Here is a 20167-nt window from a genome sequence, read left to right as displayed (position 1 = left end):
TTGAAAAAAGATTGTGAGAAAATCGTATTGTGAGATCTGTATCATTTATTATCGAGCATCGCGTTAGTTCAGTCAGGTCACGCGAGTCACGCTTGCATCAGCCGACAGTCAGCTGTTCCTGACGTGTACCAATCCAGTCTTGACACCTATCTCCTGCGGTCTATTTAAATTCCCATTATTCAGTGTCTCTCCATTGCATTGCTGCTTGCAATTAACTCCCTCCTCCAACACCAACTCCACCAACTGAACCTGTAATCTGATCTAACTTCTTTCTTTACAGTGTCTTCATTGGAAGCAGCCTCCATGACATTTTGTTTACAACTCCTGTAATTGAGAAATGTAATTATGTATGCTTATGGTTCTGTTCTGTACCCCAGGGGGGTTTGTCTTGCCCAGAACATAACCATACCACCAACACTAACTGTATGCAATTATAATTGTCATTAAATATACTTGACGGAAGTGGTCCTGATTGAAGTAACACATTGTGAGTTGAGTGAATTGTTATATCCCCACAAGACTGTGATGCATCTGGTCAGCACACAATCTTGCTGGTTTTCTAATTATGAGTTACATTCACTCAGATAGGTTTATGTGGTGAGTTGACTGTTGACTCCTGATTTGAGGACTTGTGATAAACATGAATATTCATTATTAATTGTACTTAATTAATGAACAAGTGCAGTGCGGACTGGGCAAGAGACAGCAAAATTAACCAATTTTGGTCTTGTTTACAGAGAACATCACGAAGAATCTGCTGGAAAGCTTGGGTTTGGTGGAGTACTATGATAAGAAGCTCACTCTACACACAGTGCTGCAGATTGACAAGACCAGTATCACAAATGTGCCTGTCCAGTCCCTTTCAGATCTGCCATGGCTGTTCCTGAAGAGACTGATGATGCTACAGAGGACAGCGAGGAGTGTGAAGTGTTCCTCATCAGAAGTGACAGAAGATTCAGAGTGGGATGATGATCAGGAGAATGAATCAGACGGCCCTCAGTCAGTTAATCCTTTAGACATTTTAACTGCTGTGTTTCTTTGTTCTGACAGTTTTCTTCAGCAGGAAATTATCATAAAAATGAACATGTGTCAGTTTGCTGTTCCTCTCCTGCTTCCAAACAGTGAAAACAATCAGATCACTCTTATGCTGTGGGCAATGAGAGATATTGTGAAAAAATACAGACCACACTCTTTATCAGATCCAAGTGCATTTGTGGAAGAAAGGATTGCTCTCTCAGAATTACCTTTAGTGTCTTTTGTGAGACTTGGTAGATGCAACATTTCCAAATCAGAAATATTAAATAAGTTACTCAGTAATCCACAGCAGTACACTGATATATTTGTGCACTTCAACATGGATTGTGGAAACATCAGTAAGAAAATATCAGATGGCTTGGTTGAGATTGCCTGGTATCTTCCTTGTGGAAACAAGAGCATAGATGTCTTTCCAGAACCTGTAGCAATTGCCAACTTGAGAGGTGATATTCAGAGCTTTGAAACACAGTTCACTTTTCTTTGTGAGGCTTTAACTGCTGTGTTTGTGTTCTTTGAATCCAAACTTTTTGATTCACAGTTCATTTCAGTCCCCAGTCAGAAAACTATGCCTCAGTTATTTTTTGTGGGAGACTCCAACAACAAAAGAATAGAAGCTACAGTCAACAAGCTCAATCTGAAGAAAAGAAATTTCATTTTTAAAGCAAAGCAGAATGATGCAGACTTCGTTGACAAAATTCAAAGCAAGTTGCAAGATGCAATTAAGAACAACAATCACAAAATGTCAGTTGTTAATTTAGCTGAGATTGCACGAAAACGGGGAATCCTGGTGGATGAGGATACTGAAGAATGTCAGCGTGCCAAAGCAAGTGCAGATGAAATCACCTCAAAAATAAGTGATATAGTGCTGTTCAAGAAGGAGGAGCTGCCCTTGCAAGGAGAAATATTGATGAAACTGGCAAAGTTAGAGAAGGAAGAATGCCAAATGAAGAAAGTTGGGGATAAGAGTGTTGAGGACTACAAAAATGAGCTTCAGATTGAGAAAAGGAAGCTCAGAGAAGAACAAATCAAAACAGGCATGTCAGTTACTATGAGCTGCTTTATCAAAGCAATATCAACACCAGAAAAAGTCTTCTTCTTAAAATGGTTGAGAATCAATTTGGAGAATCACTCACATGAAGTACTGCCTCATCTCAGAGAACTGTACAAACAGAAATGTCAAGATATTTGTGGGAACAAGACTGAAATTGCTGAGCTTGATAAAAAGATTTCAGACAGTTCTTTAGGAGTGGAGCACTTCATTCGAGAGATGAGCCAGCTTTATGAAGCTGCAGTCTCACTCCCAGAAGATGCACTTTACCGAAAACAGCTGGAAGATTTACCTAAACTCTGTGCTCAGCTACTGCTGGATGGATTTTCACTTGAACTTATGGATGGAGATTCTTCAAATATCTCGGAAAAATGGATTACTAGTGTGTTTTCTGAAATAAACACACTGGTGGAGCCCAAAAACAAGATTATGGTCATCACTGTTTTGGGCGTCCAGAGTTCAGGAAAGTCAACGCTGCTGAACACCATGTTTGGAGTTCAGTTTGCAGTAAGCAGTGGAAGATGCACAAGAGGAGCCTTTATTCAGCTCATTAAAGTAACAGAAGAGTGTAACGCAGAACTTCATTGTGATTATATAGTGATAATTGACACTGAAGGACTGAAATCCCCTGAGCTTGCACAACTGGACAACAGCTATGAACATGACAATGAGTTGGCAACTCTTGTTGTTGGACTGAGTGATGTAACAATTGTCAACATTGCCATGGAAAACTCCACAGAGATGAAAGACATTTTACAGATCATTGTTCATGCTTTCCTTAGGATGAAGGAAATAGGTAAGAAACATACATGTTTGTTTGTACACCAGAATGTTGCTGATGTCTCAGCTCATGTTTCAAACATGAGAGATCGTAAATATTTGTTGGAGCAACTGGATGAAATGACTCAAGCTGCAGTCAAAATGGAGAACAAACTGGAGAAATTCAAGAAATTTACAGATGTGATGACTTATGACACTGAGACGGGTGACCACTACATCCCTGGGTTGTGGAATGGAAACCCCCCAATGGCACCAGTGAGTATTGGCTATAGTGAGTCTGTGTATGCTCTCAAAAAGCATATAATGGAGATCTTCAAAGCTAACAAGCCCAGTGACATCAATGATTTTCTTAAATGGACAAAAGACTTGTGGACTGCTGTTAAATTTGAGAAGTTCATCTTTAGCTTCAGAAATAGCCTGGTGGCTGATGCATACATGAAACTGTCCACAGAGTACAACAGCTGGGACTGGACACTGAGAAAACAAATGCAAAAATGGACATTAGAAGCTGAAACGAAGATATTAAACCATGGAAAATTTGACAACTTTGAGCAGTGCACTATTGAAGTTGTTCACTGTCATTTACTACAAAAAGCAGAATCTGAGCTTTCAAAAGGACAAGATGAAATAATTGACAAGATTCAGTCATACTACGAAAAAGGAGAAAGTCATGTTGAACTTGTGGAAAGGTATCGACAAGACTTTATAAACTCTGCCAAGTCTTTGAAGACAGAGCTTTCAAATTCTGTCACTAGAAAACTGGATGCAGCTGTTTCACGTCGGAATGGAATGATGAAGGTGGAAGGAATCAAAAAGACATACATGGACACAATGGAGGAAAAAGTGCTGGACTTGTTGAAAGACTGTCGGGAGAAAAAGTCAGACATGTCAGACTCCATGCTGGATGAAGCATTTGAAAGGATGTGGCAGGAGACTGTCAGGACATTATCATACACAGGGCTCCAGAAACAAGATATCATGACAAGAGTCTTTCATCATTTGAGGAACAATCTTCAACCTAGAGGAAGTTCAATGGCTCAAAGCTTAGATGAAGTGAAGAATCTGCACAATCATGGCCATGGAAATTTTGATGTCCACAAGGACAATTCTATTAAAGACTTTATATCCAAAATCTGGAATCATCAGAAGATCAAGAGGACTGAAGAAATGTCAAATAACCTTATCAAGAGTTGTCAGGAATTTGTTAAAACAAAGTCGAACTGTAAGGATGATTATGATGACACATATATCAGGGAAATTCTCAATATGATTGATGAGAAACTTAAAGCTCATGAAGATCTTAAGTTAGAGGAAGAATTTAAATTGTCCCTGAAATTACATATATGTGGCTTTGCAAGCAGAGAATTTCAAAACATTCACAATCAATTCATCGAGGAAAACAACCCGCTAACAGCCTTGGAAAACTCCAAACAAACATACCACTCTAACTTCATTGACCTTTACCATGAACGGGACCAGTGTCAGAAGAAAGCTGATGAATTCACGAATAACTGTCTAAAACCTGCACTGGAAAGATACATGACTGAGAAGTTGGGCATGGAAATGGCACACAAGATGGTGATTGGTGAAAACTCAGCAATTTTCGGATCGAGGACAACATTTCAGATTTCAGTCTTAAAAAAACTTCTTGCTGAATTTAAATTTGAAACATATTTGGATTTCATTGCATCATATGAATACTTTGTTAAAAAGTTCATTTTTGGTAAAGTTGAAGAGCACTTTACAGCAGAGAACAGAATGATCAAATTAGAGGAAGAGCTTCTCAATGTTGTCATCAGTGAAATTACTCAGGCAATCAAAGACTCAGAACAAGACTCAGAGAAAAATGACATCAAGGGATTCATTGAAAACATCTGCAAGAAACTTGAAAGTAGACTTGTTTTTCCCAAGGACGCAGTGGATAAAATCAGCACTCTCAACAAGGCAAATGAGAAAAAATTCACTGAATTCCTTTTTTGTTCTTTGAAGGACATGGATAAATCACTGAAAGATGGTTTTCAAGCAAGCGATTTAAAAAAAAAAAATAGATAGTCTTCAAACCAAACCAGAGGATGTGCTGTTCAATCGAGTGCATGGCTGTGGGAAACAGTGTCCATTCTGTAAAGCACCATGTGAAGCTGGAGGAGAAGCCCACACTAAACACTTTGTCTCAATCCACAGACCACAAGGTCTCGGCCGCTGTAGATTGAATGTTTCTAAAAAACTAATGACAGACATCTGTACATCATTGGTGTGCAGTGGGAAAAGCTTCAAGTGCAGTGCCACCAAATATCAGTGGTGTAAACATAAGGAATACAGCAAAATCTATACACACTGGCAAATCGATTCAGACCCCAGCAGAGAGGCCTCATCATACTGGAAATATGTGATGGCAAAATTCAATGAGGAGTTTGCTAAGGAGTATGATTCAAAGCCTGCAGATATACCCTCATACTGGAAAGAAATAACAAAGACCCAAGCAGAGGAAAGCCTAAAGTAAGCATCAACTAACTACTGTCTGTCTGGCCTCTGTTTAAATTAGTTTGGTACATAACGTTAAGAGAAATTTTAAATATCATGGTATCCTTGAAATATGTTTCAACTGTAACATTAGTAGAGCAAAACCTAGTTTGGTTCAATACGATCACATATCATAAATCAAAGAACAGTGGAGTGCGTTACACAAAATCACATTTGAAAAGGTAATAATTTCACAATGACTTCTGATGTAGACAGACTGCAGCTTGCACTTACCATGAAGAAAAAAAAACTAATCTAAGGTTTTTTTTTTCCTACAATAAAAGAATAATTCAAATGTTGTAATATACTCTAGGTGAAACATTATTATTTCTTCTCTATATTCATGGATAATTTTGTTTTATTGAAATCCTTATACTGAAAATCGTATTTAAAAATGTTTTTGTCGGTGTATGTTTTGTGATACTCTTAATGTTACTCTCTGATGTTTTGTCATGACTGTGTGGTGTTTTTTCTCAAGCAATGTTTTCGATTTTGAGTTTAATTTGAATACATTTAATAGTGTCTATTGTAACTGTATTGAGAGATGTTATTCTGTGTGTTACATATACAGGCATGTTTAAAGAGATCAATAATGTTCTACAATATTATAACCGTATATAACCGTGGTATAGAACATTTTCCCTTTATTTCAGCATGTCATAAAATGATTCTTCAAAACTGTCCACTCAACACTTTATTTTAAAGTTGAAAAGACATGTAGTGGCAAATTGCATATGCATACAGCAAAAAAAAGAAAAGAAAAAAAGAAACATAATACTAACTACTGCAGCATTCTGATTGTTATGATAATAACATAATAATAATAATATGCTAATAGCTATAATATTAATTTATGCTGTATGCTGCATTCAGTTCGCTGCTTCTTTGACATTATGTGAATGAAAGCTAGAGTTGATCCTCAAAGTTCAGCCAAAACTCACGCGCTGAGCCATTGAGAGAATTGGCTCTCTCAATTCTACTATCCCTCTCCTATTCACCCTCAGGGAGATCAGAGATGTGATAGTGACACAATTATGTGATTTTGTAGCATTCTGTACAACAACCTGTTATATCCTAATATACTTTGAATAAAATGACACATTAATAATTTGATGTCGTGTTATGTATTTCATGTTATAGATGTTTATTATGTCATATTATGTGTACAGGGTATGTGGCAGCTGGTCATCTTAGCAGCAAGAAAAACAAATAAACAAACAAAATTCTGAATAGATTATAGGTAGGCTAGAAGTTGTTCTAATTTGAACTAAATGGCCAATCAGAAGGGTTCCAGAAATCCACAGATACAGTTTCGTATATGATTGGCCACATTGCTCAACACTACAAAAACACATTGAAAATGGAGGTGTGTTGTGCGAATGAGAACCGTGTCAACTATGTGAGTGTCTGAATGTGGGAGAGCCTGATAAACATCTCTAAACACATCACTAGCTGCATTTACATGGAAACTACTAATCCGATCATAATAGGACTAGAAGCACAATCAGAATAAAAAAGTCATATGTAAACGTGGATCGGATTGAATTGGCCAGATCTGATAAATATTTCGATCGGATTGTAAGGGGTGGTTAATCCCTTTTGAAATCAGAGCGAGAGGACATGTAAACACTTGATCGGCTTGAAAACCGATACTGGAAAGTACTGTGCATGCGCAGTGACGTAGACATAATCCTCGTTTAAGACTCTCATCAACAGACGTCTAGTTTTGAGTGTGGGAAGAGGCACTTTTACTACTTTCTTTTTTTTTTTAAGTAACGTTAAGCAGCATGTGCTGGTCGTCGCCTAATTGGGACTGAGAAGTAGATAAGTATAATGTGTGCTTTTTTAAACATTATGCAACAGCAGCGGGAAACTCTGTACATTCATCCAGTGTGCACGTCAAAAGAGTAAATCTGATTAGAAGCTTGTGACATGTAAACGCGCACATCAACCTGATCACTTTATTCAGCGTTCGTGTAAACACTACGGTCGGATTCGTCAATCAGAATGAATTCATTCCGAAGGAAGCAAAAAGTGTCCATGTAAACGCACCTACTGAAACACAGAGGACTGAGCAGGAAACTCTTCTGGACTGTGTGCTGTGGTTAATTTAAAAAAAAAAAAAAAAAGATAAATACTCTTGTGTGTGTGTGTGTGTGGGGGGGGGTTATAAAAATGAAAAATGGGCAGTAACCCATCTAGTATGGATTAATCTGAGTAACATAATCAAATTACAAAAATCATGATTTGTGATTATATTTTTAAATTCTCATAGATTACAGTTATAAATACCTGTCTTTCCCTGTTGTTTGTATGGAGTCCTTACCATTCGTTTAATGGTTTCAGTTTCTCATGATTCTGGTGGTCCAGAACAGTGTCAAGCCTGATATATCTGAAGAGGTACGTGATAAAGTAATGGGATCACATATTCATTATTTCCATTTTAAGTTCTTAGTATTGGCTGTGGATAAATGTTTGTGTTGAACTTTTCTCCTTAGAGCGAGAGAATGTGACGTCATGAGCCTGCTCTACCACCAGTGGAGGAAAGGTTTATAAACTTATTTGCTGATAGAAATGTTACAAAGGGACTTTAAAATACTTAATATGCCTCCAGAGTGACATTAACCTAAAAGCCACTCAACAGTCTTCTCTAGTCTATTCATGTGAATACACTGGTCAGTTTTTACCCGGTTTACACTCATTACATACACTCATGCACTCAAGACATATTGCAATAGAAGACGAGCATCTGGATGAACTTTAAGAAGGAACAAGATCTTTGAGGAGATAACTCTGCATTGACACTACACAGTAAATACTTCTCACAGAATGATTGGGAAAGATTCCTGCTCTTACACAACACAGGATTTCAGATGTGTGTTTGATATGAAGCCCATGAATCTGAGAGGATGATGTTACAGATACACAACTAAGACTGATCAGCAATCTTTACCAAAAATACGTAAGAAATAAAGAAATACTGTGTAATGTGATTAATTTGAATAAATGTGATGATTTGTAGATTTATATGAATCTTCTGTTCATATTATTTCATTATCATTTGTAGTAGATGATAACTGAATAATGGATAGTAACATATAATACATTTGTTCTGGATTATATGTAATCTGGGTTACATAATCAGATTACCAAAATCAGTAAATATGTTATGTTTTAAGGCTATCGGTGTTTAATTTGAGCAACAATATGTATTTATTTATTTAAAATCTATTAACTACGAAATTCCTCTCAATTTAGCATCCCATTAAACATAAATAATTTAGCCATTATAAATCTTCACTTACTAGTATCCTCAAATTCTATTAACTATAGGTCAAAAGTAAAGTATCCTAATTTAAAAGCAATCAGAAGTAGTCACAGTATATTGGCAACATTTTCTAGTGTTTTGACTGCAGCTTACTGACTAGAATGTTAATCGTGTCATTTATAATCATGTGAAGACAGAATATACAGTAGGCCTATAAGCTCTCTTAAATCTTTATACCTGTTACATGACCAACAGTAATTATGAGAGCATTGTAACGGTGGCATCTTCTTCATCAGGTGTCACCAAACTCAGTCCTGGAGGCCCAGTGTCCTTCTGAGTTTAGCTCCAACTCTTATCAAACACACCTGAATCAGTTAATCAAGGTCTTACTAGGCATACTACAAACTTCAGGTGTGCTGTGGCAAGTTGGAGCTAAGAAATTGTCTTAGAAATCACTCAAATAAAGCAAACAAAGCAGTTTTTTCTGAATACTCCATGAAGTGCACTTGGCAGTGGATGAACTAATGCAACACTCCCACTAGTGGCGCATTATCGCTATGACAGGATTGAACTCGTGTTTATTGGAGACGTGCATTAACCAAATATGCGGCTCATTCATCTTTCTTTTCACCTTGAAATGCTGATCACCATTTTTGCCATCTAAGCTTCCAAATAAAAATAAATAAATTCCAGCATAAGTGAATCTAAACTGAGAATGATCATGTGAGAATGTGAGTCATGTATTATGTTCTAAATTTATATGACTGAGTTTGAATACATTTGGCCGATCAAGTATCATTCATTATTAATGCTGAATTATTTGTTGTAATTCAGACCTCCTGCACATATTTAGACTGTCATTTAAATTCAACATACTGAATATAAATATATATGGAACAAGTATTTATTTCAGATCACCAAAATTTAAAATCATTGTTTTAATGTGCCAATATTTTTTTATTTAAAAACATTATTGTAATAGCCTAATATTCAGATGTATAAGTTGTTATAGTCACAGCTGTTTGGAGGAAGGGTTAAAATAGGCCACAGTGATTAAGCCCATACATTCAGTCTCCATTTAGTGATTGTGCTCACTAAAAATAAATAAATAAATAAAGTTTTGATTGGGCAATTTAATTACGTATTTTTCCCCTGCACGTAAAGAAGTGTTGGCCTTAAAGTTAGGCTGCTGATTCAACACCAGGGGGCGTATAATTGACACAGATTTGATTTACAGTTCATGTGTATTAGGAGAGACGAGGACTTTGTTATTACTCAACCAAAAAAAAAAAGCAGTCTGTGCGATCTTTTTTATTATTATTATGGTGCCACTGAGCCATAATAAAAGTTTTGCTTGGCAGTTTTTTTTTCAATATGTCAAAAATAATCTGTTTACTGATGCACATTTTAATATTCAGTACAGTATAAACTTTGGGAGATTATATTATTAAGGCCAGATTTTGTTTAAAGTAGTTAAATGTTTTTTTTTTTTTAAAGAAGTAAATTCAAGGCATACAAATAAGAGACAGATAAGTCACATAACAAGTAAATAGTTTATTTTCAAATAATGCTCTCAAGTCTTTAAGATGTGACCAAGTCAAGTCACAAGTTACTGTGGGATTTTGCTTAATCTGTGTCTGGGAAAGTAGCCCTCCTGGTGCATTTAAGGTCAAGGCATTTTAGGACATTCATTTGGAGACAAGCACACATCAAGCACAGACTTGTTTCTATTGGTAATGTCTGTATGTTCTGCAGAAGGGTCTTCCTTTGGGCTGTGAAAGCTCTAGGTGTGTGGTTCTTTGTGCTGGGACCACACTCCTGTTCCTGCTGAACTGAGCCAGTGAATCAATACAACTGATATCAGCTCAGAAGGCACCGGAGCTCAGGTCCTGATCAGACACACAACTCTACACAGATCATCATTTTACTGTGCCATTTATTACATTATTACACTTTGAATCTTGTTCATTTACATCTTTAAAGCCGATGTGTGATGTTAAAGAGCTCCTGTCCTATTGTCTGAGTGAGTGAAATGACACGCTTTACCTTTAAGAATGATCATCTGCTTTGAATGAAACTTTTTCTCACACAAAGATATCTTGAGCCACAGTCACATGGGAGCCGTGTTCTTTTTCAGCTTTGGCACATTTCTCTGTTTTTAAGCAAGATTTATCATTACCCATGTGTGTTTAATTATGACAGTGAACATTTATCATATTTAATTTAATATGTTTGTTAGTCGTTATGCTTGGCTGATGGAAAATATCGAAAAGAGCGGCATTAACATCTTTCCACACAAACAAAGAAAGTCATACAGATTTAAAATAACCCAACAGGGAGTAAGTGATGACAGCATTTTCATATTTCGTTAAAATTATAACTGGAACACTTCCCTTGTGAAAAAAAAAGAAGAAGAAGTAAGCATGATCACTTGTAGATTACTTCAAATTGTGAAGTAAACATTTTAAAAATTTTGCAGAAAATAGCTATGAACTAACAGGACTATTAAGAGAGTACACTTTTATGAACATGTTTACGTACACTTTAGAAATACATTTTAATAACTGCAATAATGTAAATTAAAAAAAAGTATATTTATTTTGATGTGTTGCCTAACATGCTAAAGCACATGTAAAATACTTGATTATATATTTAACTGTCTTATTTGATTTTACATTTAAGGTTAATATATTTTAATGTGCTAAATTGCAACTTCATCATTACAAATGTGTAATTATGAATATATTTAAAAACAACTTTCTGTAGAAATTATATTAAAGCATATCTGCTTGTCAAATTCAGAAGTACACTTTAACTCGATTTCAAAGTAATTGTGAAATTACATAAGTCCTTAAAGCACTTTAAAGTTCAGCTAATTGCTTTTAATATACATTTTAAATATAATAAATGTTGATTTATTTGCAGTTAACCTGTGATTAAGTGTCCGAAATCACTACATTCAGTTCACACTTCAGTATAGTCTTTTAAAGTGTGCTTCTTTTTCACGAGGGGTATATACATTTATAGACAACAAATACACGGCATGGTCATTCCAACAGAAAATAACTGCAATTTCTTAGTTTCTTTTCAGGTGAAGAACTTAGCCACTGTGAACAAAAAAACAAAGTGTGCATGTTCACCAATCAGCTAAGCTCTGCACCCGCCGAGAGCGACGGCACAGTTGCAGTTGTTTTGCTGTTGAAGTACAAAAACCCCAATGAAGTTCCCCTGTCTCATTCTGCCAGGTGCCTTTTTCCTCAAATTTCTTCCATTTGATTTCCTCCATTTTTTGTCCATTTCCTGGTGAACGGCTGGGAAGGCCATGGCAGTGTGGTAATCCCTGGCAATGTGATTTTTCCCTACAGTCACAAATCAGCATGCCAGGAACCCACACAGTCACAACAAGCCGGTAACCCCCGCCGTCCCACCCCAGCTCCTGCTTCTCCCATGCTTGGCTTAACTCTAGGTATTTCCCTAATTATCCACTACACCCAGATAAGAAACTTGATGCAATTTTCTCTCTAAAACGGCAAGAAAGATAAGGGTTTTGAAATGAACAGTTAACATCGCTTATTGCATCCAAGAAGATTCATTTGCGGTCTTTGTGAGGCAGATGTGGAGAAGAGGTGAGAAAGAGATGCAAATCTGAGTCTAAGTCTCGGTACATTGAGGAAAAGATTGTTAAGTAACATATCTCTTGCTAAAAAAACATATTTGCATGGTACTCTGAGATACTTTAGAGAACACTAAAGTATTACCATGTCAGGAAAAACATGGCTATGTTGTAATAAGTGTGTAGCAGTGCATGCATTTTGAATCACAGTCATGTGTGGGCTGATCAGGTTTCACAGTTTAGCATGCAACCCTTCTTCATTTATTCATGTACTTGCCACCCAAGTAGTGATTAAATCATTTTAAAAAATCATTAGTCTTGTGAAATCATGTGAAAAGGCCTTTGGAGGATGTTTTATGGAAATACATTTCGTATGATGTCCTCCATTTGGCTTTTCTCTCTATCAGATATTTCTCATATCTCTAAATTAAGTAATTTGCTTTACAATATGTGGGGAGGGAAGTGTAAAGGGTTGATGCCACATTAAACAAGGACGGGTCGAACTGACTGCATCAAATTATTGCAAAATAAAGTGCAGTCTGGCGTGATGTGGAAGCCTCACAGACTCTCCAGTGATTCTCCAGGCTTAATGTTCCTCACTCTTCTGAAATATCCATGACAGTAGGACAGTCGTGGAGTCCGGCGAGGTGTTTAGGCTACAAAATAAAATAAAAATACATATATATAAATCCGAACTCAATGTCAAATTCAAATTTGAAAGCATAATAGATGTAATAATCAGTGTTGGGAGTAATGCATTACAAGAAAGGGTCTTTACAGTTGCCAAAAATTTAACATTTATATTTTTTGTTATTAAAAATAAATAAGCAAGTCCAGCTCAGGTGACAAAAAGTAAAGCAATATAATGCATTACAAACCTGATTCCAAAAAAGTTGGGACACTGTACAAATTGTGAGTAAAAAAGGAATCAAGTAATTTTTCCATTTTCCAACATGACAATACCAGACCACATACTGCATCAATTACAACATCATGACTGAAGAAGAATGATCCGGGTACTGAAATGACCTGCCTGCAGTCCAGATCTTTCACCCATAGATAACATTTGCGCATCATAAAGAGGAAGATGCGACAAAGAAGCAACTAGACGCCTGTATTAGACAAGAATGGGACAACATTCCTATTCCTAAACTTGAGCAACATGTCTCCTCAGTCTCCAGACGTTTGCAGACTGTTATAAAAAGAAGAGGGGATGCAACACAGTGGTAGACATGGCCTTGTCCCAACTTTTTTGAGATGTGTTGATGCCACGAAATTTTAAATCAACTTGTTTTTGATAAATGATACATTTTCTCAGTTTAAACATTTGATATGTCATCTATGTTGGATTCTGAATAAAATATTGAAATTTGAAACTTCACATCACATCAATGCATTCTGTTTTTACTCACAATTTGTAGAGTGTCCCAACTTTTTTGGAATCGGGTTTGTATTTTCCATAAGACGTTACTACAGTAGCAATTAGTGTCTTTTTTAAAGAGTAACACAATATTGTAATGCATTACTTTTAAAATTACCTTTCATTAATACTGGTAATAATAACAGAAATAGTAAATACTTAGCAGTGTCCATGCATTCCCCCTTTTTATAAAAATTGAACATTGTATAATATAAAATAAAATGGAAAATAAAAGTAATCTCATTCCATTAACTAATTTTTAATGAAAATTGTAAGGCTATATTAAAACTATGCTTAGTAAAAGTTTAATATGGCCTAAATCTACAACCTTGTTACTTTCAAATTGGTGCTCAAGAAACATGAAATATTGCTCTGCAGTTGCTAATGTGTTGAATTAAGTCAAAAGAGCAAATTACAATATTCCAGTGCATAATGCACAGGCTCCACGATCTCATGCTAATTTATAACTACTTCATGTTTTGGCCAATTGGTGGATATTCATCTGAATTTGTACGATTCATGTGCCACGCTGATGGTTAGGCGTTGACCTTCATGTGTCATTTTTCACAATTTTTTACATCTTACTATATTGTACAATGTACAAATAAAATAAGAAATATATATTTTTCTCATCAATCAAAAATCATTAAATCACTTAGAAAAGTAATAGCAACCAATAAGAACTACAATTACAGAAAATACCTAATTTCCAGCTGTGCTGTTACAACTTTTGTCATATTTTATATTTTTTATATATTATCCAACACAATATCAAGACTATCTGCAAACATTTTTGTGTGTTGGAAAACTGCTGGCTCATTCATATGAACTTGTATGATCTCATTCAGATATTTAATACAATCTGCTTATGCCCTGCTGATGCTTATTTATTTATTCTAAAAAAAACACACATCTTCAAACTAACCACATTTTAAAATAGCTCTGTTCCTGTGAGATCGGGTTGATATTACCTGGGAAAAATGTATATTTATACAATCACACACCTCATGGTCATTTTTATGTATTTTTATAGTATTTATTAAATTAAAGATTATACAATATTTTGGTTTTGACCTCCTGAGGCAGACTGCCAACATTTTCTGAAAGTTAAGCACTTCTTTCACTAATCCAGTTCCTTCTTCTGGTTCCAGCTGAGCTCTTGACAGATATTGGAGCAGTGTGCTTGATCTGTGTGGCTTTGAGTGCAGGCCAGATTGTGTTTTTGAGGGTATGACCTGTGGGCTTTGTTTGATAAGAATCTGAGATACTGTAATAATGTCATTATTGTGTCTGGAGCAGACCCTGATTACAGAGGCTAATCAAACGCTGCTTCCGTTCCGCTGTGTGCAGAGTAATGTGGGTGTGAGTGAAGAAATGGCCTTCTGTCCTCAGCAGAACTGGAGGAATATTACATTACGTGATACATTGTGCATGAGGCTGTATCCTGCTCCTTCAGGATCATTACTTATATTATTACTGATTATAGTTTTTATACTTTACTTGATACACATTTAGACTATATTTAGAGGTGACTTTAGGCAGATTTATAGACATAAGATTTTAAACTAGATAGCACTTCATGGCAATTCATAACTATTTAACGTTTTGGCCTATTGGTGGCTAATTCATATGAATTTTTGAATGTTTTCATGTTTGTATTAGCTAATGCATTCAAGATTCTGATGTTTAGCGGAGGACCTTTATTTTCCCTAAAAAGAATTATATTTTTGTGCACAATGTACAAATTCATTCAAAATCACCATCTCTAGTTATGTTTTCCCTTGAGATCATACAGCAATAAATACTTAAATATTTCAAAATATACAAAAATTGGCAAAAAAAATTGTTTTAATAAACAATAATAATACAATTGCCGTAGTATGTATCAAAATATATTTGCTTAAATTAATTTTCTACCAAAATATTTGTTTGGGCATTTTTTTTAGTATATTTTATTTTCTTTATATATATATATATATATATATATATATATATATATATATATATATATATATATATATATATATATAAAATTAAAAAAATATGGATATTTCTATATATTTACATTTAAAAATGCATTAACTGAAGTCACATTTAAAGAAAAACTGTACATTCATCCTCCAAGCAAAAACTCATAAATTGCTTTGAAAAGTAATATGAAGCAACATTAATAACTATACTTACAGTTGCAAATCTGAGCTCAATGTCCCCATCTCCAGCTGTGTCGTAACCTTTTATCAACACTGGATCCTCTTTACCTCATTTTTTCAGCTGTGGAATAATGCAAGAGAATTGCTTTAATGTGAAATGATTTGTGAGCAATTGCATAACAGACGATTTTTACGATTGTCAGTCACCATGAATTTATGAAACTATAAAGTCATGTGAAAGCTGCCTTCCAAATTTACTTTCTTTTTTTTTTTGCACAAACCACAAATCTGAACAGAGAGGTTTAGGGTCCTAAAGAAAAATCTTATTGTTCAAATGTTGCTCAAGAGACAAACAGGAGTTCTCAGTTCAGCATTAATTGTATCTAAAACAGCCACAAATGAAACAGTTGCTGACATATTACAAAATTATAGACATATAAAAAGATTTATATATTTGACATAACAATAAAAAACTTATGACATCTTGCAGACTTTTCTTTTTTGTCAAATTTGTGCACAGTTTGAGTCATTGTTGAGATCATGTGTGATCCCAGGGTCTTTTTGACAAAATGTAATCTAATTTAAATCCCATTTCTGATTTTTGTGATGTGTTGAACAAAATTACAAATTCCAGTAATTTAACTATGTAAATTTGAGCATGTTCCTCACAAAACTACGCTGGAAATTTCACTGAGAAATTGCTTGTAAATTTCACAAATAATTACAAAGAAAATGCACTTAACACATTCAATTAATACATGAAATGTTGTATTAGAAAGACTGAAGTAGTATTTTCTTGTAAATTATTAAAAAAGTTGTTATATTCACAACACTGAATATTTCATATTTCATGTCTTCAGAAGAATTGTGAGCTGTTTTTCTGATACTATTTTTTGGACACTGTGAAACTTCATAGGTCAAAGAGCCACATGCACATTTTTCAAAAATTCGAATTTTTGTGTTATACATTTAAACAACAACAAAACAATAACTGAATGCGATTTTTGGGTGAACTATCTTTCTATTTCTGACCTACCCTTTGTAACTCTTTTGATTTTGAACAGAAATCACTTGTCACAGCAAGTCTCCATCCAGTATTTGATGAGTCGTTGTTCACACATGCTTTTGGATATAAGAGACAGACACTGGGCCTCAAAACATCTCACCCTTGACCTCCATACGTGATCCTTTGTTTCACTGCTGTTTTCAGCCTTTGAGCGTCTCTCACTAGCCTAACCGAAGGTTTTTCTGATGGTCTGTCCTGGGAATTAATGACTGCTCATGAAGAAGGGGGGCCAAGCCCAAAACAAAGTGGTAGGAAATGATCTGAGAAATTACAGTTCCTGTCTCTCAGTGCCTCCATTACCAGCGTGAACGTGCACCCTCTGTACAGGGAAACAGCACTGATCCTCCCCCATCAAGCCCGCTCATCCTGAACACATAAGAGCCCAGACCCCGGTCTAACCTTATCATGTGAGTGAGCTGAGATTAGAGGAATTGGCCCCTCGTTCAAAGCAGAAAAACAACATTGCCTCACTGGCCACGAGTCAAGGGTGCTAGTTTAAATTAGAGCACAGCCTTTCACACTTGACATTTAGTGTGGCACAGTCAATCTTCACCTTACTTCCACCTCGCCCCCTCCTGAACGTCCACACCCCCCTGAGTCTTATTAACACACACAGACTCTGTTCAGTTTGAACTGGATTACTCATTAGACTGCTTAAATCAGTAATGGCTTCAGTAATGTTTTGATGTCCTCTGAGAGGTTGGTAAAGAGTCTTTACAGTCACTGCTGTAAGTCTAACTGTTGGTGGGATGCCACCCATGCGAGGCTGACTCCTTTCTTAGAGCTGAGATGCTTTTTAAACATTTGATTTTTAGTTGTTGGTGTTGTATTTTTGCTGTCTCTTGAAAAAAAGTGCACTTAATTTTATTGAATGTGTACTTAAAACCTTAAAAGTATTTTTTTATTATTATTAAAATAATATATCAATGAAATAAAAGGCTGTTTAAGTGTATTTAAAGAGAGTACACTTTGACTTAAAAGTGCACTTTGTAAGTAATTTCAAATTAAACGTTTTAAGTATATTATAAATCATATTTTTATGTTTAAAAGTACACTTATTTAGATGTGTTGATTAACATATACTAAAGCAGATGTAAAGTACTTGAAATGTAATATTGAATAGAAGACTACAGTTAAAATTATGATCAAGTTATATATTTTAAAGTAAAAAACTGCAACTTCATCATTAAATGTGTAATTACAGAAATTTAAATACATGACATGCAAGTTTAAATGGAAATGACATTAAAGTCTATTTTAGATTGCCATAAATACTTGTCAGTATATTTGACAGTAACTATATTTCAAAGACAATAAAAGTAAATATGATATACTGTATAAAGATGTACTTAAGTCATATAGATGGAAACTTCAGCTAACTGCATTTAATATCAATTTAAACTATAATACAGTTTTCATTTCATTACAATTAACATGCAATTTTTATTTCTGTAAAAAGTAAATAAATGAAACCAAAGTTTCCTTAAAGAAACATGGTCACCATTTGTCACTATGGACATCTATATAAACTTTTTTGAGGAAAATTATTTAGTCTACTGTACATCACACTAAAATGACAGATACTTATAATAAGATTTAGAAATACATTAAAATACCAGACAACATTGTAAGGAGATAAATGAACAACATACCATAAAATCCCGAAGAGAATTTCCCAAAACATTTCTCATCAATTGTGTCTTAAATGTTTCTCTTAAAATTTCTTTTGACATAAAAATAGACACAAATCAGATAAATTTGAACATACAGTAAGCATACAGCATGCGATTCATTAGTCAAATAATTTGATTCCAGAGGGACTTTACTATCTTGGGCATATTTTGAGATATTGTAAAGATTTCACTGGAATCCTTGATGACATTATACTGGCTTTTTCCCCTCAGGAGAGAAATATGAGACGCATGAAACTTAAGAAAACTTCTCACTTTGCTCTCAATATCATTTCTAACAAGCAACTAACTAACAGTTTGTCGTTTTACTTTCCTCTGAGATATAACTGAGTAATAGATTCTTTACCTCTGCATACATCATAAAAACAGAAATCCTTACCTTTTTTTTAGCGTCTTTTAGCTTCTACGGGATCAAAGCAGAACGGACTGCCTAACAGAGACAAACCAGAAAAGCGGATGGTAGAATCTAAAGGAAACTCCCCACTGTTTACCCCTGACGAGCTCAGCCAGTCTTCAACATCATCCCTTCATACCGCTCATTATAGCCTCAGCCCACTCCGCTCTCACAGAGACGCTCCAGCATCCAGCAGTGTGTGTGTGTGTGTGTGTGTGTGAGTGCTGGAGGAAACTGGCAGTAATCCTGTAAAAAGTTCCTCAACTCTGAGCCTTGCTGTAATCGAGTGCGGTCGTTAGATGAGGGGCTCATAAAGGAGAACTTGAGCTTTATTCATCGCTGTTTTTCCTGCCAGTCCCACCCTTTTGTCTGTTGGATGCCAAGCATTGCTGCTCTCTGCTACTCTGTGTTTCTCACTCCGAAGGTTAAAGGTAGAAATTTTAACTCATCCTTTACCATTTCCATTAGATTAGAAATAGGATTAGAAATCCAGTAGACTTACATTGTAAAAGAGACCCAAGCCAACTTGAGACCAACGTATCGTAGAGACTTGGACCAGTAAGCAACCATCAATTATTGCCTTACAAACCACTCAGAACTGCATAGAAACACTCTGGGAATGAACCAAAACACCTGAAAACCTTCAGAAAGCTTAAAATGTAGTTGTTGTTTTTGTAGTACACTTGTAGTACAGAGTGTGACGAAAAACTAGCAGGAGCCTGAAGCCTGAAGCCTAATCATGTGTGTAATGTGTAACCTGAGCACTTTTGCCTTCACAAACTCGTCTTATCCGTGCTTTTATGTAGTCATTGTGTTGATCTTAATCCTGTGCACAAAGAGTAATAAGAGCTCTGGACACAGAGTAACATCATATCCTGTTGTGTTCAGAGAATACTCTGACAGAGGATTCGTCACACGCTCTGCCTCTGACCCCATACCCAGGTGTCTATAATATTCTTGTTTATGAATATGGCTAGATACTGGGAATTTTTAATTTCCCATTTTATCATCTTAAAAATCGTCTCAGGTTACGAATGTAACCATGGTTCCCTGAGTAAGGAACGAAACACTGCATCCACAAAGGATCACTATGGGGAACACCTCGTCGTGACCCGTTTCTGAAGCATAAAATGAAAAAACACCAACGAGTTGGCCGGTGACAGCCTTTGACGCCACTACCGG

The 20167-nt window shown here is 35.5% G+C and overlaps 1 protein-coding gene and 1 long non-coding RNA gene across 2 annotated transcripts; one reads left to right on the top strand and one right to left on the bottom strand.

Moving 5' to 3' along the window:
• The first annotated feature begins 671 nt into the window (after positions 1-671).
• On the top strand, positions 672-5516 carry LOC128020666 (up-regulator of cell proliferation-like). Its single transcript, XM_052607275.1, is given in 3 exon segments — positions 672-684; positions 738-4897; positions 4899-5516. Coding segments are annotated over 3 exon segments (4638 nt in total). The 3' UTR covers positions 5364-5516.
• A 4674-nt stretch (positions 5517-10190) lies between these two features.
• On the bottom strand, positions 10191-19429 carry LOC128021521 (uncharacterized). Its single transcript, XR_008185572.1, has 3 exons — positions 18971-19429; positions 15869-15955; positions 10191-12920 (listed from the first exon to the last, which is right to left on the bottom strand). It is a non-coding gene; the product is annotated as an uncharacterized LOC128021521 (long non-coding RNA).
• Positions 19430-20167: the final 738 nt, after the last annotated feature.

Source organism: Carassius gibelio, chromosome A10 (assembly GCF_023724105.1).
Source record: "Carassius gibelio isolate Cgi1373 ecotype wild population from Czech Republic chromosome A10, carGib1.2-hapl.c, whole genome shotgun sequence".
Lineage (NCBI taxonomy): Eukaryota > Metazoa > Chordata > Actinopteri > Cypriniformes > Cyprinidae > Carassius > Carassius gibelio.
Note: the sequence above shows the minus strand (reverse complement) of the source record. Positions and strands in the feature narration are given on the sequence as shown.